Source organism: Lepidochelys kempii, chromosome 3 (assembly GCF_965140265.1).
Source record: "Lepidochelys kempii isolate rLepKem1 chromosome 3, rLepKem1.hap2, whole genome shotgun sequence".
NCBI classification, from domain to species: domain Eukaryota; kingdom Metazoa; phylum Chordata; order Testudines; family Cheloniidae; genus Lepidochelys; species Lepidochelys kempii.
Genome location: NC_133258.1, coordinates 7,141,104 through 7,165,925, shown reverse-complemented (window position 1 = coordinate 7,165,925; position 24,822 = coordinate 7,141,104). Strand labels below are relative to the sequence as shown.

At 42.5% G+C, this 24,822-nt stretch overlaps 1 protein-coding gene across 5 annotated transcripts in view; it reads left to right on the top strand.

The window, feature by feature from the left end:
• The first annotated feature begins 276 nt into the window (after nt 1–276).
• The window catches only part of ELP3 (elongator acetyltransferase complex subunit 3), a 133,002-nt gene continuing 108,456 nt past the window's right edge, over nt 277–24,822 (top strand). For 2 of the 5 annotated variants that reach the window (XM_073335612.1, XM_073335615.1), the window contains exons 1-7: nt 277–399; nt 1,985–2,084; nt 3,949–4,087; nt 5,937–6,007; nt 8,887–8,950; nt 10,595–10,663; nt 14,539–14,693. In XM_073335612.1, coding sequence (XP_073191713.1) covers nt 381–399; nt 1,985–2,084; nt 3,949–4,087; nt 5,937–6,007; nt 8,887–8,950; nt 10,595–10,663; nt 14,539–14,693 — 617 coding nt within the window. In that variant the 5' untranslated portion in view covers nt 277–380. Of the gene's footprint in view, nt 400–698; nt 805–1,984; nt 2,085–3,948; nt 4,088–4,555; nt 4,628–5,936; nt 6,008–8,886; nt 8,951–10,594; nt 10,664–14,538; nt 14,694–24,822 lie in introns of those variants that run through there. The other 3 variants (XM_073335613.1, XM_073335614.1, XM_073335616.1) reach the window with 3 other exon arrangements.

Below are 24,822 nucleotides of genomic sequence, written 5' to 3'. Positions count from 1 at the left end.
ATCTGGGCAGCGTGGCACTAGGGGGTCAGAGGGATGGGGGCAGGGGAGCAGCAGGGCGTAGGGGGGCAGAGGGGCTGCTGGGCAGGGGAGCAGCATGGTGCGGCGTGGGCCCGCCCCCACGGGGAAGAAGCGGGATGGCCCCGCCGCTACGACTTGCCCCCCGTTGATCCTTTACACCCCCCCCCCCCGAAAGAGCCAGCAGCAGCCCCGTCCGCCTGGAAGTAAGGGCAGAGAGAGGGCAGCTGCGTCAGCGAAGGCCACTGCGCACGCTCCGTTCGGGTGAGCATGCGCAGTGCGCCCCCAGGCGGAACTCGGTGTGGGGGGGGGAGGAGGGCGCTGTACCCGGCGGGCGGTTGGTGGCCGCGAGGGGAGGCTCCAGCATGAAGCAGAAGAAGAAAGGTAACAACGGCGGCGGCGCCCCTCCCCCCACCCCGCCCGCGTCTCTTCCTCGGGCTTGGGGCGGCTCGGTGGCCACCCCGCCCGGGGCCCGGGGCTCGAGCGCCGAGGCTGTTGCGCGGGAGCTGGGTTGTTCCCGCCCCCGCAGCTCACGTGCCCGCTGGGGGTCCGAGGGGAGCCGCGCGCAGGATCGGGGCCACAGCGCGGGCCCGCCCGCCGGAGCGGGTGGGGGGGGTGGGGGGGCGCCCGGGACAGCCGCTGTAGCCCCGTCCCCGGCCTTTCCTGGACACGGGGCCTTCCCTCGCTGCGGCGCCTGTCGCTCAGGGGTGTGAACAAACATCCGCCCGCCCCGCCCCGCGCCGCTCTCCCCGGGCTGCCGGTGCATCGGCCCGGCTGCGCTGCTGGGAGGTGGGTGTCTGAAATGGTATGGCGGGCCGGGTGCCTCCCCAAACAGCCAGGCGTGGCCCGGCCCCTATCCAACCCCCCTGCTTCTTGCCCCCTGATGGCCCCCCCGCCCGACCCCTGCCCCGTCCAATCCCCTCTGTTCCCTGATGGCCCCCCGGGACTCCTGCCCCATCCGACCCCCCCCGTTTCCTGACTGACCCCGCCCCGGGACCCCTGCCCCATCCAACCACCCCTTTTCCCTGGCTGCCCTCAGACCCTTTGCCCCAACTGTCCCCTCTCCCTAACTGCCCCCTGCCACCCCATTCAACCCCCCCTCTCCTTTCGGACTGCCCCTCTGGGACCCCTGCCCCATCCAACCACCCCTTTTCCCTGGCTGCCCTCAGACCCTTTGCCCCAACTGTCCCCTCTCCCTAACTGCCCCCTGCCACCCCATTCAACCCCCCCCTCCTTTCTGACTGCCCCTCTGGGACCCCTGCCCCATCCACCCCCCGAACTCCCCTGCCCTCGATCCAACCCTGCCCCCTTACCATGCTGCCTGGAGCACCGGTGGCTGGCAGCGCGGCTGTACCAGGACAGGCAGCTGCGCTGCGACGGGCAGCACAGAGCACCGGGCTGGGCTCTGCAGCTACGCTGCTGCCTGGGGGAGGGTGGACAGCCTCCCGGGCCAGGCAGAATGGTCTCGCGGGCCGTAGTTTGCCCACCTCTGAACTAGAGCATCTCATAAAAAAAAAAAAAAAAAAAGTCTTGATTAAAATTTTTCCAATGATGGAGAATCCAGCCCACCCCTTGGGAAGTTGTTCCAGGGGTTAATTACCTTCTCTGTTGAAAATTTGTGCCTTAGTTCTAGTCTAAATTTGTCTAGATTCAACTTCCAGCGTTATATTTTTTACTTCTTGTTTTTTCTGGCATTAGTGCAAGTTGCTCAACAATGAGAGGTCATTGGAAGTGAAGATGGAGTTTGTGTTTTACACATAAAACAAAACATCTTATGACAGTTGTTTCCCTCAATAAGTGAGTGATGTATATCAGGAATCATGTGCATTGGCATAGCTCTGTGGGGTCAGCAGCCGACTGCTGGAATTGTAGGAAGTGTTAGCTTGAATTAGTAATTTGCACAAATGATTAGCATATGTCCTATGTATGTGTGGTTTTTTTGCCTGAACATACTTCATTTTTATTTCAGGAGACCTCAGCCATGCAGAGCTGATGATGATGACAATAGCTGATGTCATTAAACAGCTGATTGAGGCTCATGAGCAGGGAAGAGATGTGAATCTAAATAAGTAAGTAGTGCCAGCCAGTAACTTATCTCTATGCTTCCCAGGGCAGGTACCCAGCCTGGAGGAATAATTGTCTATTCAGATATTTTTGTACATAGTTTTCACATCCCAACTGAATTTCTTTCACGAATACAAATCTTATATAATTGCATTTGTGTACTGACTTTAAAATATACCCATTTGCTTCATTCAGAGCTTTTGTACCATGGCATGAGTCATACTAATGAAAAAGAATAAACATGTCTCTTATTTTTTACGTTGTAAGTCTGTCCAACCTGTTAGTCCCACAGAGGCAATACAGAACAGGAGTAGTTGTGGCACCTTGAGGCAATACAGGGTACGTCTACACAGCAAAAAACAAAACAAACCCTCCACTGACTCGGGCTTGCATTGTGGGGCTAAAAATATCAGTGTAGATCATAGAATCATGGGACTGGAAGTGACCTTGAGAGGTCATCTAGTGCAGTCTCCTTCACTCATGGCAGGACTAAATATTATCTAGACCATCCCTGACAGGTGTTTACCTATCCTGCTCTTAAAAGTCTCCAATGACGGAGATTCTGCAACCTCTGTAGGCAATTTATTCCAGGGCTTAACCACCCTGACAGGAAGTTTTTCCTAATGTCCAACCTTGCTGCAAGTTAAGCCCATGTCCAGTCCTCAGAGGTTAAGGAGAATAATTTTTCTCCCTCTTCCTTGTAACAGTCTTTTATGTACTTGAAAACTGTTATCATGTCCCCTCTTGTCTTGTCTTCTCCAGACTAAACAAACCCAATTTTTTTCAATTTTCCCTTATAGGCCATGTTTTCTAGACCTTTAATCATTTTTGTTGCTCTTCTCTGGACTTTCTCCAATTTGTCAACATCTTTCCTGAAATGTGGTGCCCAGAACTGGACAAAATACTCTCCTTGAGGCCTAATCAGAGAGTAGAGCAGAAGTACTACTTCTTATGTCTTGATTACAACAGTCGTGCTAATGCATCCCAGAATGATGTTTGCTTTTTTACAACACTCATATTGAGCTTGTGATCCACTATGATCCACTGAGAGCAAATTAGTGTTTGGGCTTGGGCTAGAGCCCAGGCCCTGAGACCCACCCCTTTTGCTGGGCTCCTGAATGTCTACACTGCTATTTTTAGCCCCACAGCCCAAGCTCAAGTCATTTGACCTGTGCTCTGAGGCTTCCTGCCATGGGTCTTCTGTTTGCTGTGTAGATGTATCCGGAGTCAAGTGATAGTGATCTGGATTAAATTCAGGCTCCCAGGTAATGAAAAGAATTGTTAACTAAAACAGTATTCTTCTCTGTTACCTTTGTAAACTCAGAATAACTGTATTAAGACTGAGAACAGGATTTGGCCCCAGGTTCCTATTGCCGTGCTTTGGTCTTCTCTTCAAAGACCTTTTCCTGGGCACAAGTTGGAAAGAGACCTAGCAGGAATCTGGGTTTGCAGGGTAGCAATTAGAGAAAAATCTCATAAACTGAACTAATTTGCTCTCAGTGACTGAGAAACAATAAACTTTGAGCCTTCTAGTGCTATTTTCAGAACTTTTTTGAGTAAAACCACGCTTTAATTAAAAAAAAGGCCAAGAAATAGCAAAAATACAAAATCTTACAATTACAGTTGCCTCGGGTCATGGGTTATTTTTTTATGCCTTAATAAAGCCAAGTTAGCTATCACATATAGCTAGCATCAGCTTTTAAATTAGGTTCTTTTAACGTGTGTCTCATTAAGTAGTGTACGTTAGTGTGAACTGTAGACAGTAACATAGCACTTACTGGATTGAGTTGTAGGTAGGTGCTGGGATATCACAGCAATGGGCGTAAGGACTTGAATAGAATAAAATAATTTGATATCCTTCCATTTTAGGGTGAAAACCAAGACGTCTGCTAAGTATGGGCTTTCCGCACAGCCTCGTTTGGTTGACATCATCGCTGCTGTACCACCTCAGTATCGCAAGGTGCTGGTACCCAAGTTGAAGGCAAAGCCTATCCGAACTGCTAGTGGAGTGAGCACTATATATAAATGACCCTTTCAGTGACAGACCAGGATTAATTGTTGTCAAATATTGTAAAGATGTTGAAAGTCCAGAAGCTTTAATGAAGTACTAGATATGTGGTCAACTTCCCAGATTGTCTACTGCAGTGGTTTTCAAACTTTTTTTCTGGGGACCCAGTTGAAGAAAATGGATGCCCGCAACCCAACGGAGCTGGGGATGGGGGGTTTGAGGTGTGGGAGGGGCTCAGGGCTGGGGCAGGGGATTGGGGCGTGGACTTGTCTCCGGCGGCTCCTGGTCATCCGCGCAGCCAAGGTGCAGAGGTCCGGCCAGCGGCCGGTCTGGCTCCTAGTTGAAGGCGCACAAGTTTTGGCTCCATGCGGCTCTCACCCACAGGCACTGCCACCCAGCTCCTATTGGCTGGTTCCTGACCAATTGGAGTGCAGAGCCAGTGCTTGGGGCGAGCACAGCTTGTGGAGTCCTGTGGCCCCCCCTGACTAGAAGGTGGACCTGCTGCTGGCCACTTCTGGAGTGCAGCACGGTATCAAACAGGTAGGCACTAGCCTGCCTTAGCTGGGCAGCACCGCCGATGGGGACTTCTGACGTCACAGTCAGCAGTGCTGACCAGAGCTGCTAGGGTCCCTGGGTGCTGAGCAAGGCGATCCAGTGCCTTACAGACCCAAACTTCGAAAAACACTGGTCTACAGCATCATAGTAATGGCAAGGGAATATGGTTTTCAAAGTATCTCATGAAGGCGAAAAGAAGAGGGTTGGTGCAGTGACTTCCATTTGTAAACTAGATTAGTATGTCTCACTCCCACAGGTTAATCTGGAAACAAGACCTATTTAAAATTGAGTACTGTTGCAGCTGGCTGGTTCAGCAAATGGTCCAGTAACAAGATTTTAATCCTTCACCCACAATTTCCTTAAAAGATAATTAAGGCTGAAAAGTATTAACACTTAACTACAGCTAGCATCCAACAGGATATTTTAAATCTTCCTGTCATACCACACACACTCTCCCTGCCCTTCCCTGCCTCCTTCCCCAGTTTTAAAAAAATCTGGAAATGTACAGTTATCAAGGTAATTCCATGTTGCCATATAATAATTGACAAGTATCTCTGAAAATCAGGTCCTGGGTGTCTCAAGTTGTGCACTCAAAACTAGCGGACGCTTGAAAAATTGCATCTTAACCTCTCCAGATCTCATATTCTTGATTTGTTAAAAGGGAGATTAATACCCCAGATGGTGTTGTGAGGCTCAATTTTTGTTTGAGAAACTGTAGGAGATCATGGGAGAAAAAGATGCACAGAATTACTTTCTGTGACTGATGAGGATTAATTTTTTTCCTTTTTTTTTTGTCTGTTTCCTGTTTTTTCTTCCTCCAGTGCCTGTCTTCCAAAGTCTTTCCCCAATGCCTATTGTCATTCTCCCAGTCTCATATTCTCCTGAAAGTGTACCAAACTGTCCCAATCAGGATTTTAATGTCACCCTGGGTCTCTTGGCAGCGTGCTTGTGGTACCAAACCTGAGATGGGTCATCTGCTTGTAAATGTGGTCTTGTGTGCCATGAACATGTTCTGCTGCTATGTCCGTCTGGACTGTGGAAACCCCTTTTAGTAATGGCAGTGCTAGTTTACTGTTGCATTTGGTGGTGGTCAACTCTGTCACTGCCACTACTGTTTTTTCATTCAAGAGTTAATGCATGAGAGTGTTAAGGGTAAGGCTCAGGTGGAAAAATTTAAAATAGTCCCTCACATATGTACCTGTTTGTATAATTCCAGGATATACTTTTTATCTTTCATAATTTCAGAAATAACTATGATTATAATTTTCTTCTTTTGTAACTCTCCTTATTACAGATTGCTGTTGTGGCTGTGATGTGCAAACCACACAGGTGTCCACACATTAACTTTACAGGAAACATATGTGTGTAAGTATGACTGTTCAGATGAACCAAAAGAGAAATGTGTTTCAGTATCTCTGAAATAAGTCTGGCCATGTGCAGTAGCATACTGTCACTGTTGCCGTTTTGGGGTTCTACAGACTTGGATTACCTCTGAAGGTCCACAGGCCACCTTTCTTTCTGCATGAGTGAAAACTTGTAGCAAGCTGAATCAAAATCCAGACTGCTGATGCCTGTGTGTTATGCAGAAACAGGGACTCTATTTGATAGTTCTTTCTCTTCAACGAAAACATGCTTTTCCTTCAATGGATCAAACCCTGCTTGTGTTAGTGGAAATACTTAAGTGAATACAAAGAGCTAGATTTGGCCACTTGTTAATAGTGAAATACAAATTATGTTATTTTAGATGTTTGTTCGTGTTGATTTACAAAAAAGCTAAAAAGGTTTCACAGCCATTCACACAGCTTAAAAATGCATCCTTAGTGCAATAATTTATGGTAATCTACCATAAATCCCCCACCGTTTGAACAATTCCTCATACCTGCTGTTACAATTCTCCCTCCCTTTCAAATGCCTGGGGAAACAGATGAGTCTTGTGGCATACCCTGAAGATCTGTGTCTACTCTACTCAAATTGAACTGTTTCAGACCAAGTGAGTGAAAATATTTGTCACAGTTGAAAAGTACTTACAGAGACTTAAGTAGCATATTCTTGAACAGCCTGTAAACAAACTTTGAGACACAAACTCCCATAAATACAATGGAGAGAGGCAAGAAAAAATTACGGGCTTTGAAAATTTAAAAATGACTTTTAAAAAGTTTTGGGAAATAAAATATTTAAAACTTTGCAAAAGTGCAAACTTATAATGAAAAATGCCACTTAGCTACCTCATCCCCTGTTATATCAAGTATTTCTGTTGTCAGCATGACATCCCCAACCCACTGCTTGCAGGGATGTCATGTCCATGGGCTCTTCCAAGCTGAGTGGAAATGAACATTACAGAAATTCAAAAGAAGCAAAAAAATGAGATGTTCCTACTGTGTTTCTATTCTGAAAATTGGCTATTTGATAATAGTTCCTTCTCAGATAACATTTCTGCTCTGAGTGTTCAGCATCATATCTGCTGGCTTCAGTAACTAAAATAAAATTTTAGTAGTTTTCAGTGCCAACACACAAGGAGAGTCTGTTCTGAAGCTGAAGTCTGTTCTTCCTCCTTGTGCATCATCAGTTCTATTTGAAAAAGGAGTACTTGTGGCACCTTAGAGACTAACCAATTTATTTGAGCATAAGCTCTCGTGAGCTGTAGCTCATGAAAGCTTATGCTCAAATAAATTGGTTAGTCTCTAAGGTGCCACAAGTACTCCTTTTCTTTTTACGAATACAGACTAACACAGCTGCTACTCTGAAAACAGTTCTATTTGAGACATTTCAGTCAATTACATCTGTGCAAATACGTTGAATTGTGTTGCTCCAATTTAAAGAAGGGTATTAATTTGGCTTGCAGACTCTTCATTACTGGTGGTGGTGCATGAGAAGGAATGGTCCAGGCTGAGTTTGCCATGCAAACCGTGGGGACAAGTAATTGATAGGGAATTTGAAAGTGCATTTGATTTGATAGGGAATCACTGAGAGACAAACCTGGAACTTGATGATGGCATTTTTGCTCGCTATTCAGAGACCTGCACTTTAAGTAATAACATGCTGAGTGCTCCATTAGTTTGGTTATTGAGAGTGCTCAGTCTGTACTATTGAACTACTGAAACTGAGGGAATTCTCACACTTCCTGTGCCAGGTCATCTTTGAACGTTGAATGAAGTGTACATTAGCCTTTAAACTTTGTAACCCTGAGAATTAAACTGAGGATGTTTCAGAGCGAACAGAAACCGATTCCTTTTAGTTGCTTTCTGTGGGAAGCAATTCATTTCCCATTTCTCTCCTGAGCAGCAGTGATGCTGTGGTATCCACCAGTTGCTTTCTCTGCAACTTGCATGCATGTAATTAACATCTGTTTAACGTAAGTCGTCAGGGCCAGTAATAGTAATTTATCATATATTGCTGTACAATTGTCCAGCCTGCATGTTACTTTACTCTGTAGTTTGCTAAACAATATGTCCCTGAATTCAAGCAACTACATAGAAATATGGTTTCCCACTATCAATATGTAAATCCCTAATGGTATCTGGAAATGAAATGCAGATCTTGAGTTATCTTTAATTTGTAACTGAAGACCCTATCTATTTTTTATATATATTGACAACCTAAATGCTTCAGATACATTGAACTAGAGGAGTCATTTTCTAGATAGTGGGACGCTAATTTAATTATGACATTTGGAAAATGTTTGTGCTGCTTATACACATTTAGAATTACTTATAGTATCGCTTTGTTTTCATTTTAATAATCTTTCTGTGAGACTAGTCCAAATCTCTAGAGCTGGTTCCCTAACTGAATAAAGTGGAGATGGGGTTTATCTGAAATTATTTCAGGCTTTTGGAAGGTATTTGCAGTACATGTTTTTGTATAATTTATTAAAAAATTATTTTAGGTAGACACAATTATTTGACGGATCAACATTTCTCATATATACGTTAGTTATTCTGTTCCCCTTTGGATGCTTTAAGTAAAATATCTGTTGTGCAGTACTGGTCGTCATCTTTTTTTACATGTAATTTTTTTTTTTACTGCTATAGTACAGCACTTGTATAGTGCTACCTGCCCTCAATTCGTATGAATGTCAATAGAAGTTGAGGGTCCTTATTACCATGCTAAATCATGTCTTTAAACTATGCTTTGTAGTGCACAAATGCGGAGATTTCTGTCTCAGATAAATCAAGAGACTCTTTGTTTTGTGTTTGTCATTTGTACAGGTTTGTGTATGACTCCTCATTCTCTTTTAATACTTGCAGATACTGCCCTGGTGGGCCCGATTCTGATTTTGAATATTCAACGCAGTCTTACACTGGCTATGAGGTACTACCTTTGAGGGTCATGTTGCAATGTGACATTTTGTCTGTGAAATTGGGACAGGGTCCTTTTCATCTCTAGTCTCAGCTCTTTAGAAAATCAGTCCTTATTGCAAGAATGAAAAAGGAGAGAGCGGGGAAAAAAAAGAAACGACCGAGTAGTGAAACTGAAACAGTTAAACTGCTAGGGCTGGAAATCCCTTTGAATTAGTTTTTAATAGTTCTCTCTCCTGACTATTTTGTTACCTTTTTTCCCCCTTAGGCTTGAAAAAAAGTTTTTCTTTTCCTACCAATTTTGTCCTTTTCATGTTGGCAAAGATAAGTTTCCTTTTATTTTCCTGTTTCAGATGGCTTTAAACTTAAAGGGACACTGGCAGGTTCCAAGTATGATCTCTCCAAAAGTAGTTGTTCTTCATAAATATTGCCTGAGGAAACGGCCCAGTGGAAACTTGAATGCTCTAAAGCCTGTCTCGTAACTCACTTTAACAAAGAGTGGGATCTTGAGGTTTTTAAATCTGTAAATAAAATACTTCAAAAGTGACTTTCTTATCTTACTTGATTTAGTGTCCCATGCCAAACCCCAGAGTAGCACATTTTGAGATTACGTATGTATCTGCAGTAGAATCTCACTAATCCTACGTATTTTATAGTGCAGAAAAAGTTTTCTTGCTACCCAGCAAAAGCTTAATAGCAGATGCTGTAGTGAGACTAAATTATTTAAACATTTTTTTAAAAGTATGCTTCATTCCATCTATTAGTATATTATGAAGTGTCAAAAAATAATTGAAGCTAAGTAATAATTGTCAAAGTAAACGAAGTAAGTAGACTTAGATGCAGAGTCCTTTTATCTTTAATATTTGGTTCACTTTGCTATTATCCAATATTCAGTGATTGGCAATGGGGCTCCCATTCATTAGTGCAAATTAGGAAGTGTGTATGTACAGTAGAATTTCCCTAATTCACACTGATTTGCAGACTGACACATGTGCCTGTGTGTGTATACACGCATTCGTTTAGTATTAAGTGTCTTTGGCACTTCGCGAGATATAAAGAGGCAGTCCCTGATGCACTAGGAAATTCAAAGGAGAGCATAACTTGTCTAAAAATAATTAGTAATAGTTCACAATGTTGGCATCATGGAAATCAGTTCTTAGGGATTTGATGAAAAGAGGGTGGTGGATTACAAACTGACATTGGGAAGTCATTCCATGCACAGGCAGCATGATGAAGGAGAAAAAGCAGTGAGATGAGGGTAGGAGAAAAAATTGAATGAAGCATCAAGACGACGCATCTTGAGACAATAGTTTTGTAATCATAATTTGCAGAGGTACAAAATAAATCCATTTTGTTGCCCCCTCTCCCTCCCGCAAACTTGTGGTGGTCAAGTAAAAATGGTGTAAAAAAAGATTGAAGTGACCTATTTCCGTTGTATTACAACATCAGGGCAAAACACAAATTTGATTTTACATTGGTTAACTTTCAGTAAACTACAACCAGATAGACACTGGATTCATAATGGAATCAAGATCTTAATAATTACATGTTTGTGAAAATGGAGTGTCCAACCAGTGGCTAAAGATTCACACGTCTTGTTCTTTTCCAGTATGTTGTCAAGAAATAAGATTTAATAATGAATCCTTTTTTCTCCTAGCCAACATCAATGAGGGCCATTCGTGCCCGATACGATCCTTATCTCCAGACAAGACATCGAATCGAGCAGGTAAATATTTTCAATGAAGGGAACTTGTATTGTTTGAAAATAGTTGCAATAATTCTGTTAGTTTCCGCATTTTGAAAACAGCTTTCCAATTAAGAGAGTGATCTTGGGGGTTACTGAGTTGTCTTGTTCACTCTGGTGAGGTTTGAGTTTTTAAATAGATATATAAATATCTTGGGGCCTCAAAGTAGACTTGCTTACGATGATCTTTAAGATCCTCTCTCCTACCAGCTGCCAAATCCTTCATTTTCTGCTCCCTATATTGCATTATTTTCATACATAAATATGATGTTTCATCATTATGATAATGTTGCTAGATGAAATATTGTCAGTATAAGAAAAACTCATATAAACAATGATGAGAACTCCCAAAGTCTTACACTTGAGATAGGTTTCAGAGTAACAGCCGTGTTAGTCTGTATTCGCAAAAAGAAAAGGAGTACTTGTGGCACCTTAGAGACTAACCAATTTATTTGAGCATAAGCTTTCGTGAGCTACAGCTCACTTCATCGGATGCATACTGTGGAAAGTTTAGAAGATCTTATTATATACACACAAAGCATGAAAAAATACCTCCTCCCACCCCACTCTCCTGCTGGTAATAGCTTATCTAAAGTGATCACTCTCCTTACAATGTGTATGATAATCAAGTTGGGCCATTTCCAGCACAAATCCAGGTTTTCTCACCATGCCCCCCCCCCCCCCCCAAACTCACTCTCCTGCTGGTAATAGCTTATCTAAAGTGACTTGAGTTAGCCATCCTAAAATATGATATTTAGCTATTGATGCTCTCACAACACCCAACTAATTCACCCCTAAATAAGCCCTGCCTTTTACCAGTTACATTTGGGCTGGGGAAGCCAGTGGCTTACCACTTTCACATCTGTGTGATTGGGGGGGTTCCATTAGCCCAGCTCCCTCCAGTAGCATCTCCATGGAAAAAACTGCATAAACCTGGGGAAAACTAGGAGGATGGCATCTCACTAAGTCATAACCTGCCACTTGATGAGAATGGACAATAATGATAAATGAACATGGGATCAAACTCTGGTATGTTTCCCTTTCCTTCCCCCATTGTGGGGTTTCTCCCATTCTTCTTCTGTTTTGATGTTCCCCTTCTATCCTCCCCCATCTAGGTGCCTCCTTTTTTCCTTCTCCTGAGGGTGGGGCTGAGATGAAACTGCTGGCCTAGTGGCTGCTTCCATCCCTTAGGAGCCAACAAAGGGGAACAAGGAAGAATAGTGGAGGAGGAATAGGAGAAGTGGCTACTTGTTGTCCTGCAGCAGTCTCTGATGTCCAGAGTCAAGAACTCAGCAAAAAGGAATCCAGTTCTTGCTACTCAAGACAAATAGGTGGAAGTGGGACAGAGGCCAAAAACTGTGGGCTGTTCCAGCAGTCCCAGTTTGGGTGGCATGTGTGTATGTATGTATCCCCAAGAAAATTTCTCCATGTTTCTCCCCTGATAAATAAACTTGGTGGAGATAAGTTGTAGGATTCAATTGTTGTCCTCATGCTTTAGTTCTTGATGGTCTCAAAAAATATGAAACTGCCTAACTTAAAAGATGTATACAGTGTTGTTGTAGCTGTGTTGATCCCAGGATATTAGAAAGACAAGTGGGTGAGGTAATATATTTTTATTGAACCAACTTCTGTTGGTGATTGTGCAGTTACAAAGCTTGTCTCTGAGCTCTTCTTCAGGTCTGGGAAAGGTATGGAGTGTCAGTTAAATATAACATTGAACGGATAGTTCAGCATGAGTAGTTAGTATGCATTCTAAGGGACCAGTAAAGGTGAAGTGGTCTGTTAAACATCCCTGAGGTCATAGCACAAAAAGAGGGGTCAGTGGTTAACAGATTGTTGTAATAACCATAAATCCAATATAATAACTATGTGGGTGAAACCAGACAATCACTGCTCTCTTGAATGAACTCTCACAGGAAAATGAAAAGACAAAACAACGTATCACCTGTGCGTGAACACTTTTCACAAAGAGGTCAGATTCAGTGATCAATCAGTCCTTGTCCTCAAAGGAAACCTGCACAACGCTTTTAAAAGATGACCCTGGGAGCTTAAATTCATAACTTCAGTAGACACTACAAATACTGGTCTTTCATAAAAATGCTGGTTTTATGGCTTATTACAGTAACTTAACCCAGTAACCACCATCTGTGTCTTATGACTGCAGGGGTGTTAATGGGCCACTTCACGTTGGATGGTCTCTTATAATATGTGCCAACTACTGATGCTAAACTATCTGTTCGATCTCATATTTAGGCTGTGTCTACACTATAGCTGATATCAGCTTAATTTATCTCACTCAGGAGTGTGAAAAAACCACCCACTTGAGCAACCTAAGTTACACCAAAACAACAAGGAGTCCGGTGGCACCTTAAAGACTAACAGATTTATTTGGGCATAAGCTTTCGTGGGTAAAAACCCCACATCTTCAGATGTGTGGAGTGAAAATTACAGATGCAGGCATTATTATACTGACATGTGACGAGAGGGGAGTTACCTAACAAGTGGAGAAACAGTGTTGATAGGGCAAATTCAATCAGGGTGGATGTAGTCCACTCCCAATAATTGATGAGGAGGTATCAATTCCAGGAGAGGGGAAGTTGCTTTTGTAGTGAGCCAGCCAGTCCCTATTCAAGCCCAAATTAGTGGTGTTAAATTTGCAAATGAATTTTAGTTCTGCAGTTTCTCTTTGAAGTCTGTTTTTGAAGTTTTTTTTGTTCAACTATGGCTACTTTTAAATCTGTTATAGAATGTCCAGGGAGATTGAAGTGTTCTCCATGCATCTGAAGGAGTGAGTTTTTTACCCACGAAAGCTTATGCCCGAATAAATCTATTAGTCTTTAAGGTGCCACTGAACGACTCATTGTTTTTGTGGATACAGACTAACATGGCTACCCCCGATAAGTTACACCAACATAAGTGCTTGAGTGCACAGTGCTATATCAGCGGGAGGGCGTCTCCTGCTGACATAACTTCTGCTGCTTGAGCTCTCTTCACCAGATGCACTGCTCTATATATACAGACATGGTCTTAACTGTCACACTCTCAGTAGCTTTCCCCAACCTGAGGAAGAGCTCGAAAGCTTGTCTCTCTCACCAAAAGAAGTTGGTCCGATAGCAGATATTACCTCACCCGCCTTCTCTCCCCAACTTAAATGATCTCTCTTCATGAATGAATCTTAAGCCATTTAACTAACCGTTTACGTTGGCTAAACAACCAATTCTAAACAGTGTTTAAGATTGCAACTCTTCTGAGTAGTAATTGACTGCTAATATAATAGGAAAAACTTCCTGGGACATTGTTGAATGATCACTGATTTGCCTGTAATTCTGATGTGAGTAGATGCTGTCTCTTCTTATGTGTACAAAGAGTAAATGGTTCCTCAAATCTTCTGTCTCTTCTCCTGAAATCAACTTTCAGGAGAACAGTGAAACTCCATTGCTCTTAATCCTTTATTGCCTTCACTGGCTTCTGCTGCTCTCTAAATCCAGTGGGAAAACTCTCTGGATTTTGTATAGCCCTGGTCTCGCCCATCTCCTTGAACTCTGCTCTTCCAGTTTGAGCTTCCTTTATGGTATTGCTCCATCATTTGTGATGCCCCATCTCTTTAGAGCACTCTCCTATACGTCGCCTCTTTACATTGTCTTTATAAACCATCCTACGCTCTTGCAATAGAGAAGTCATTTCTAAGTTATATTAAGGCTACTATATACAAAAGCATTATTGATTTGGCATTCTAGTAGAAGATATGAAAGGTCAATTCTGATAAGGAACTAACTGTACAGTATATTTTGGAGTCAAAGGTTTTCATTGGAGTCCTTTAGGTACAAAGTCTCTCACAGCTATATTTAACTTTTTAGCTGAAACAGCTGGGCCACAGTGTGGATAAGGTGGAATTCATTGTGATGGGAGGAACATTTATGGCCCTTCCTGAAGACTACAGAGATTACTTCATCCGAAACCTTCATGATGCTTTATCTGGACACACTTCCAACAATGTATCGGAGGCTGTCCGGTAAGCACACTTGGTGTCCTTTAACACGCTTTTTAAAAACCTTAAGTTAGCATAGGAAAACAAATATTGAGTGTGAAAATATGGGCTAAAATTTTCCACCCTGGGTGTTCAAAGTTAGACAGTCAAATGTATATTTAGATAGACTTCCGGTAGTGCTGAGCACCCACAAGTCCATTGGCTAAAAATCAGACCATTTCTAATGTTCTTAATCATGGGTTTAACGTGGGTCCAACTCTAGGTACCCAAGCTGGAAAGTTTTCTCCACAGTACATGCCTATTTCTGTGTGATGTGGCATCAAATTGAGCAGATTGTTCTTACTTTGGTGTTTAGTCTGATTTTTACCACCAAAATGCAAACTTCCAGTGTATCTACAACCATGGTTTTCAACCTTTTTTCATTTGCGGCCCCCTAAAAAATTTCAAATGGAGGTGTGGACCCATTTAGAAATCAGAAATATAGTCTGTGGATCCCAGGGGTCCACAGGTGGAAAACCACTGTTCTGTGGTAATGACAGTCGTTCGTGAACCCCTTAGACATGATCTGCCGACCCCTTGGGGGTTGAAAAGTACTTATCTACAGCTCAGCTGATATCAACAATGACTGTTTTTGGGGTGCAAACTTTAAATTGTGTAGTATTTAAATAACATTGTATTATCCAGATATCCGATTTAAATAATGACTCTTTTGGCAAAGAAAAAGTACACAAATATTCTTAATCAAGTTAATGAATAATGTAAGTGGATCTCAAAGTTTCCTTTTTAAAATTTCACATTTTGGGCGGGGTGGGGGGTGGGGGCACAGGATTGTGGATAATCTGAAAAATCTCCTGCTGGTAACATTGAGCTTCCCTCATCCTCTCATTCTGCACAGCTCATTTATGCATAGTCTATCATCATTCCCTCCCCTTCCGTCAAGGTGGTGATGCAGGTGGGCTGTCCGCAGCTTCAAAGCTGTGGATGTATTACTTTTGTTCCCTTGCTGAGTATTTGTATAGGAAGGGATGATATAGGCCTGAGTCCTCATAGGAGAACCTTTTTGACCCATTTTTTGAGGCTGCTAGTAAGAGGTTGAAGAGATTCATATCACCCGAGGGCAGTTGATTGTTTCATAAAGCTGAAATCACAAACCATCAGCCCTCAGGATATCCCTTGGCATCTGTTTCTTAAGCCACAGTGAACCCTCTTTATTGCATGCTTCAGTCTTTGCTGCAGATTTAAAGACTTAATATCCTCTTTAAAACATGCCCCTGCATATTTGTTGTTCTTTCAGGTAACTCTTAAGATTGCCATAACTGAATGAGATTGGAGAAAAATAGGTGTTTTTTCTTATGTACTTTGTGTATAGTCATTTTCACAATGTCCCCTGAGTCTTGCAAACCATTTTAGAAAATGGTGGTTATAAAAATCTCAGAAATGGTCAGGGATGCCTTGGGAGCAGCAGTAGAATCTTGAAACTACATTTAACTTTTTTTTTTAAAATGGCTGGATTTCAAGTTGATCATGTTCCTTGAAGTTTGTAAACAATGTTAAATTTCTTTATATGGTATCTTCTTTTTAATGTAAGAATGGTCATACTGGGTCAGATCAGTGGTCCATCTAGCCCAGTATCCTGTCTAACAGTGCCCAGTGCCAGATGCTTCTGAGGGAATGAAAAGAACAGGCAGTTATCGAGTGAGACATCCCCTGTTGACTTGTCCCAGCATGTGGCAGTCAAAGATTAGGGACACAGAGGGTAGAGTTGTATCCCTGACCATCTTGGCTAATAGCCCTTGGTGGACTTATTCTCCATTAACTTCTCTAATTCTTTTTTGAATCCAGTTATGGTTTTGGCTTTCACAACATCCTCTGGCAACAAGTTGTACAGGTTGACTGTGCTTTGTGTGACGAAGTTAGGGTGACCCGATATTCAGGGCTTTGTCTTATGGGTGCCTATTATCCCCCACCCCAATCCCGATTTTTCACACTTGTTGTTTGGTCAGAAGTACTTCCTTATGTTTGTTTTTAAACCTGCTGCCTATTCATTTCATTGGGTGACTCCCGATTCCTGTGTTATGTGAAGGGATAAATAAAACTTTATTTTTTCATTTCTCCACACCATTCATAATTTTATAAACCTCTGTTTACGTCATTCAAGATCATTTTTATCACTGTGATTGAAAGTAGCAATTTCTTCACTAGACCACAAGGGGGTGTATTGTATTCTATAAGCTACATCCTGTGCTTATGCTGTTTTGGAATTTGTTTTAATTTTAACCTTTTTATTACCTGTTTTATTTATCATGTTCAAATGTTTGCTCTTTTCCTTATTAATTAAATGCAACTTTTTCTAGCATATAATAGGCCTGGATAATACAAACTGCAGAAAGTGATCAGAATAAAGTCGGGCAGTTACTTATTATACGAATGCTTTGTTTCCTGGGTGTCCTCATCAGATCAAATGGCATATTTATTTAGATGAATAAGACACCCCTGCTTTTACTGCATGTTACATCAGATAAATAACCACCTTCTTAGAAGCTATTTGATAAAAGTGAGTCCTTCAGAACTTCTGAGGAAGGCAGAATGAGCAGTTAAGAAAACAGCGAGGTCTAGTTAATATAATCTCTTCTCACGTTAATGGTGCGTGCATGTCAAAACACAACTGTTGTGCCTCTACTTGCTTGTCTCTCTCTCATTTTCTAAAAGGGTCAGCACCTCCCTGAACTCAGGCTACCTTTTTATATCTGTCACGGAGTGTGGGGGAGTCCAGGCCCTGCACCCCTCTTCCTGGGATTCACTGAGACTCTCAGCCAGCCAGTAAAACAGAAGGTTTATTGGACAACAGGAACACAGTCCAAAACAGCTTGTGGGTACAACCAGGACCCCTCAGTCAAGTCCTTCTGGGGGAGCAGGGAGCTGGGGTTTGCTGCGTTCCTCTACCCAGCACCAAACTGAAACTAAACCCACCCAGCAAGTTCCCTTCTGCAGCCTCTGTTCACATTCCTGGGCAGAGGTGTTACCTCCCCCACCCCCTCCTGGCTCAGGTTACAGGCTCTCAGGTATCCCATCCCCAGGGCACATTCCCAGGTCAACACTCCCCCCTCCCTGCTGCGTCACATCATCAAAATATCCTAACAGGCCAGGCTCTGAGTCACAACCTTGTACCAGGTTTCAGAGTAACAGCCCTGTTAGTCTGTATTCGCAAAAAGAAAAGGAGTACTTGTGGCACCTTAGAGGCTAACCAGTTTATTTGAGCATGAGCTTTCGTGAGCTACAGCTCACTTCATCAGATGCATGCCGTGGAAACTGCAGCAGACTTTATATATACACAGAGAATATGAAAAAATACCTCCTCCCACCCCATTGTCCAGCTGGTAATAGCTTATCTAAAGTGATCATCAGGTGGGCCATTTCCAGCACAAATCCAGGTTTTCTCACCCTCCACCCCCCCACACAAATTCACTCTCCTGCTGGTGATAGCCCATCCAAAGTGACAACTCTTTACACAGTGTGCATGATAATAAAGTTGAGCCATTTCCTGCACAAATCCAGGTTCTCTCACCCCCTCACCCCCCTCCCAAAAACCACACACACAAACTCACTATCCTGCTGGTAATAGCTCATCCAAAGTGACCATTCTCCCTACAATGTGCATAATTAAGGTGGGCCATTTCCAGCACAAATCCAGGTTTTCTCACATCCCCCCCACCCCCATACACACACAAACTCACTCTCCTGCTGGTAATAGCTCATCCAAAGTGACCACTCTCCAAGTTTAAATCCAAGTTAAACCAGAACATCTGGGGGGGGGGGGGGGTTAGGAAAAAACAAGAGGAAATAGGCTACCTTGCATAATGACTTAGCCACTCCCAGTCTCTATTTAAGCCTAAATTAATAGTATCCAATTTGCAAATGAATTCCAATTCAGCAGTTTCTCGCTGGAGTCTGGATTTGAAGTTTTTTTGTTTTAAGATAGCGACCTTCATGTCTGTTCTCCGACTGGTTTATGAATGTTATAATTCTTGACATCTGATTTGTGTCCATTTATTCTTTTACGTAGAGACTGTCCAGTTTGACCAATGTACATGGCAGAGGGGCATTGCTGGCACATGATGGCATATATCAGCCCCCAACTAAAACCCCTCCAACGCATTATTAAGGATCTACAACCTATCCTAAAGGATGACCCAGCACTCTCACAAATCTTGGGAGACAGGCCAGTCCTTGCCTTCAGACAGCCCCGCAACCTGAAGCAAATACTCACCAACAACCACATACCACACAACAGAACCACTAACCCAGGAACTTATCCTTGCAACAAAGCCCGTTGCCAATTGTGCCCACATATCTATTCAGGGGACACCATCACAGGGCCTAATAACATCAGCCACACTATCAGAGGCTCGTATACCTGCACATCCACCGATGTGATCTATGCCATCATGTGCCAGCAATGCCCCTCTGCCATGTACATTGGTCAAACTGGACAGTCTCTACGTAAAAGAATAAATGGACACAAATCAGATGTCAAGAATTATAACATTCATAAACCAGTCGGAGAACACTTCAATCTCTCTGGTCACGCAATCACAGACATGAAGGTCGCTATCTTAAAACAAAAAAACTTCAAATCCAGACTCCAGCGAGAAACTGCTGAATTGGAATTCATTTGCAAATTGGATACTATTAATTTAGGCTTAAATAGAGACTGGGAGTGGCTAAGTCATTATGCAAGGTAGCCTATTTCCTCTTGTTTTTTCCTACCCCCCCCCCCCCCCAGATGTTCTGGTTTAACTTGGATTTAAACTTGGAGAGTGGTCAGTTTGGATGAGCTATTACCAGCAGGAGAGTGAGTTTGTGTGTGTATGGGGGTGGGGGGGATGTGAGAAAACCTGGATTTGTGCTGGAAATGGCCCACCTTAATTATGCACATTGTAGGGAGAATGGTCACTTTGGATGAGCTATTACCAGCAGGATAGTGAGTTTGTGTGTGTGGTTTTTGGGAGGGGGGTGAGGGGGTGAGAGAACCTAGATTTGTGCAGGAAATGGCCCAACTTTATTATCATGCACATTGTGTAAAGAGTTGTCACTTTGGATGGGCTATCACCAGCAGGAGAGTGAATTTGTGTGGGGGGGTGGAGGGTGAGAAAACCTGGATTTGTGCTGGAAATGGCCCACCTGATGATCACTTTAGATAAGCTATTACCAGCTGGACAATGGGGTGGGAGGAGGTATTTTTTCATATTCTCTGTGTATATATAAAGTCTGCTGCAGTTTCCACGGCATGCATCTGATGAAGTGAGCTGTAGCTCACGAAAGCTCATGCTCAAATAAATTGGTTAGTCTCTAAGGTGCCACAAGTACTCCTTTTCTTTTTGCGAACCTTGTACCACTTGACCCCAGGACTTGTGCCCTTCTCTTGAGAAGGTGGGCTGAACCGGATATAGGGTACAGTTGAGCCCCAACCCTTAAAGAGCCACCTACCCCTATGGCAGCCCCCATTACCAGAGCATCTCAGTGCCTCACAATCTGTGATGTATTTCCTTAACGCTCCTAGGCGATAGGGAAGTGTTGTTATCCTAGCCCCATCTTACAGATGGGGAATGGAGGAATAGAGAGACTGAGGCCCAGAATCTCAAAAGTATTTGGGCTTCTAATTTCAATTGATGTAAAAGTGATTTAGCCAAGGCCCCACATGAAATGAGTAGGCCTATACATAGATAACTGTCCAGCAGATTTTGCATTGTAAAACTGCAAAGAAAAATGTAGCTTTTCAGGGGTCCCTGAAGTATTTTTTTGGGTTATTAGGACTGGGTGAGGGTCACACTGAGACACATCCTTATTTAGCTATTTCCTACCTCATTGTTATAACTTAGTTCAGTACTTTTAAGTGAAGAACTGGAGACAATGTGCTAAGTTTTAACTGGTGTCATTGACATTTCAAGAGGAAACAACCTTTTTAAAATCATCCATCTTTCTGCAGAGGCAGGGCTTTTTTCTATTTTAGATCTAACTTCTTTTCTCTGTTTTCCTCTGGAGGGCAGCAAATGCTTTCTTTCTATTCAAATTAAAAAAAAAAACAAAAACCACCTGGAAACACTGGCCAGGCTTAATTGTCAAATAAACATAATCATGAACAAATTGGAAAAACCAGTGCATGTACTTCAAGGAAGTAAAGGTTCTGTAGGGGAAGTACTTGTGGATGGATGATACTTTTGAAGGCTCCATTGAGTGTCTCCTACTCAGCTAAAAACCTCTGAAATTATTCCTTATTAAAACATAAAGAATCATGAAGAGAAGGATATAATTGTATTTGGTTTAGCGCTCTTGTTATTGACATTTTAAATGATGAACTAAAATTCATTGAGGGGGGGGAAGTGTGAAAGTAGAAGACAGTCCAGTTTAATTCAGACGATAAATGTCAGCTGCTTCAGCCCGATGGAGATTCGATAATTCAAGGTCTGGCTACTACTAAGTCTTTCACCTATACTGTAGGTCACCATCTAAGCTTGTGTAGGCTGGTAAAGACAAAGTTGTTAAATGTGATGTCTCTAGCCTGGTCTCAGTCCAGTTCTCAGTGACAGATGTCTGCATAATATTTGGCTTCTTCAGTAAACAGACAAAGAAATTTAAATTGGCATGAAAATTAAACTATCCATCAAGGTGGTACATCGAGTTTAAACATCTTGGTTGAGCTATGTGGGGAAAACTTGCATTACCAGTGCTATACTTTTCCTGTGGCTAAACAGAAACTATTTAGATAAGAATAAGTAAGAAATTTTCAAGTGGCACCTCCTGATTAAGCTAGAGGCTGGAAGATTGTGCGACCACTGTGTCTTCTAGATAAGTAATATAAATTCATATTTCTTGTTTAACTTCATCGTGCATAGCTGTTGAAGCATATAAATGGAAGATTGCTGATCTGAGAATAACAGTATATGCTGAGGATAAGCTTTATATGTTGTGTGATTTGAGGGTTCAGCCTTTTTCCATTACAAAATCATCTCTTTTTGGTCTGGTTCTAAAAAGTCAAAAAAAAAGTCTGTAGTGCTGTTTCTTGCTTTATGTTGTAGCTAATGCATTTGTCTCGGTTCATTGCTCCAGGTTGTAATAGCTGTTGAGATTTTCCTCTCTATTGAAATTGTCTAGATTCATTGGTCTTTATACAGAGATCCCATTTGCTGTTGACAGACCATCCAGCTAAAATGTTTCAAAACCGCATTCTGCATATTGGCTTCTCCCAGTGAACTGAAGCTCCATGTGTTTGTATGTTGGAGAGCATACGGGTCCCAATTCAGATGAGCGTGGACAAAACTTTTTTTGGGGGGCAGAGGAGGGTCCAGTCACTTTTCTTCCTTGCCCCAAACCTGAGATCTGGCCAAATGCCACCCTTGCATTATTCCTATGAAGGTGACATGCTGACTTTTGTATCTGAGAGTCACTGTTGCAAGTCTGATAAATTCACTCCTCTGGCATTCTTATATATTCGGTACTATGTTTTGAATTTGTTCCAATCCTCTGTCTTATTTGCCTACATTTAATTTCTACTCGAAGAACTGTTCTGTGCCCTCGTCCTCATAATTTTATTACGTACTTAATTCCCCATTCCATGATGGTTTGTATTCTGGCTTCCAGTGAGGAAGACTCAGTGGGTCTGGATTTAGAAATTTTCAGTATGTCGTCGTCTTTCATTTGGTAATGGGTGCTGTTGGTAATGGGAGACTTCTCAGAAATATTGAATTAATGGGTAGGCTAAGGAGTAACTGTGATCTTGTTAGATCTCCCTAAATTAAATAGGGTAGAGTCTGACAAGTATTTCCAGGGAAAACTTAAGTACTTCAGGAAGTGGTGATGAAATTGCTCTGAATAGGAACCAAACTAGTGCCCAGATGTACCAGTTGGGAATCTATGCTTTTGGAGGCAGTGTCTCTTGGTAAGATTCAAGAAGGCTTGACTGCTAGCAGTCATTTAAAAAAAAAAATCTTAAAACTTTTTTGTGGGAGCTAGCACTGGTGACCTGGTCAAATATCAGTGTGGAGTCATTGCTTCCTGGCTGCCTCAGCCCACTACGTTTTATTTTTAGTATTGTTCGCCTAGTGTCTGTCCTGCTCTGTTTAAAGACGGTGCGTTCATCTTTACCAACATAGGATCTTTACTGGCAGAAATTCCCCAACTGAACAGGTGCATGAAAGTGAGCATGTTGCATACAGGAGTTATTCAAGCAAAGAATAGGGTTGTGACTTAAAAAGAAAAAAACTGGACCAAGCTCAACAGAGAACTGACCTTACACTTTCTTGCCAGGGTCCTTTATCACACATGGAGTAGGCAAACTGCCCCAGTTGGATATTTGCATGGTGCTTGCCCACTATAGCGATAAGCACTGTTTAGACAGTTCAGGCAAATGTACTTTCTCCAGAGGTTATTGTCTCTAGTGAGTCAGTAAGCTTGAGAACTGTACTGGTTGAGGAATGAATAAATGACTCCTAGAACCATGAGGGATTTTGCCTTTGTAAAGAATATGCAACAAGGTTGAGAAGTTTTTTTAATTTTTATCTCTTGAGAACACACAGCTTAGGCGATTTCAATACATTCCTGGATATCAAATAAAGATGTGGACTTTATGATAAGGGAACAACATCCCTCCCTTGGGAGGAAAGTTATTGTTGTGCCAAAGAATAATTGTAAGATGGGTTTTTTATTGTTGATTTTTGATCACTAGAGAAATGCACCCCCTCTGTGGGTACTGGAACAGTGACTTGATGAGAATTTGTGGCTGCATTTCCTCTTTCAAGAGGAAAGATGGAAGCAAGAGAGGTGTAAAATATAGGTGTAAATAATCATTTTACTCCTCCTCTGCCCGCACCACTCATGAAAGGCGATGAGCCTGCCTGTGTCCTATTGTGATTCATCGCCTGATCCTGAAGGGCTGAGCACTCTTACTACTCCTATGAGTGCTGAGCACCTCTCAGGATCCAGCTTTTAATTAGTAAATGCTCGGTCCTCTTAGAGGATAAAATCACTTGAATTAACTTCATTGTAAATGGCCAGTGTGGTGGAAGCCTGCCTTCTCTCTATGCCTGTTCTGTGGCTAGCCTGGACTCTGGTCTCTAATTGGGTATATTTCATCAGTGCAAAACTCAATATACTAAAACCAAAATGCCCCCCACCCCCTTTTTTTTTTTTTGGTTCATTTTAATAATATGCTACATTACGTGCTTGATCTGGCTTTTTGCAGTCACATCCCTAATGGAAAAATAAGAATGGGGAGAGGGGTGATGGAACCCAACATTCTACAAGTCACTGTTACCCAGCATGCATGCACAATTAAATGACTGGTAAATAGACTAGTGGGTATAATGATGAGGCCTGGTCTGCATGCATAATAAGTTGTACAACTTTAACTGTACTAGTATAGCTAAAGCCTCACAACCTCCCTAGCGTGGACACAGTTATACCGATATATCTGACATACCAATTGTACCAGTATAACTTTCAGTAAAAAGTCACACTTCTGGTTTTATTCCATGGCAGAAGAATAACAACAGACTCAGGAAGATAACCGGACCATTATCCATGGCTGTATCTGCATTAATCCCACTAACCTCCTTATAATGCCCTTGAAAAGACTCTTTTTTTTTTTTCCCCCACTTGTGGTGCACACTGAAAGCCTGAACCCAAGATGCTGAGCACCTGCAATACCATTTGATTTCTCTGATAGAACTGTGATATTGCCTCTTGACAGGCATGGTCTTTGTTGCTTGGGTTTTTGCTTAAGTGCCTGTGTGTGTGGGTGACTAGTCAGCAAGGCTTCCTTTTCTTCCAAATGTTTCTATTTCTCCATGAGAAATTTCTCTTTGAGGTATCCCAAACACTGTCTTGCTCTTTTAAGAGAGGATGTAAGCAGTCGGAAGCTGCTACCTGAGAGCCTTCATCAAAAGAGAGGACACATGTATTGATTTGGGTCAGAATTTTAAAAAATGGCACTGGTTTTGTGTGCTTTAACTATTGGGTGTCCAATTTAAGATGCCATGGGCCTAATTTCTTGTGGGTGCTTAGCACCTTTGAGGTGTGCGGTAATTCTCCAAAAAGAGCCATATACCCACATCATATATTATTTGAAAGCTTGTTGTGTGTACTAGTAAGTGGTGCT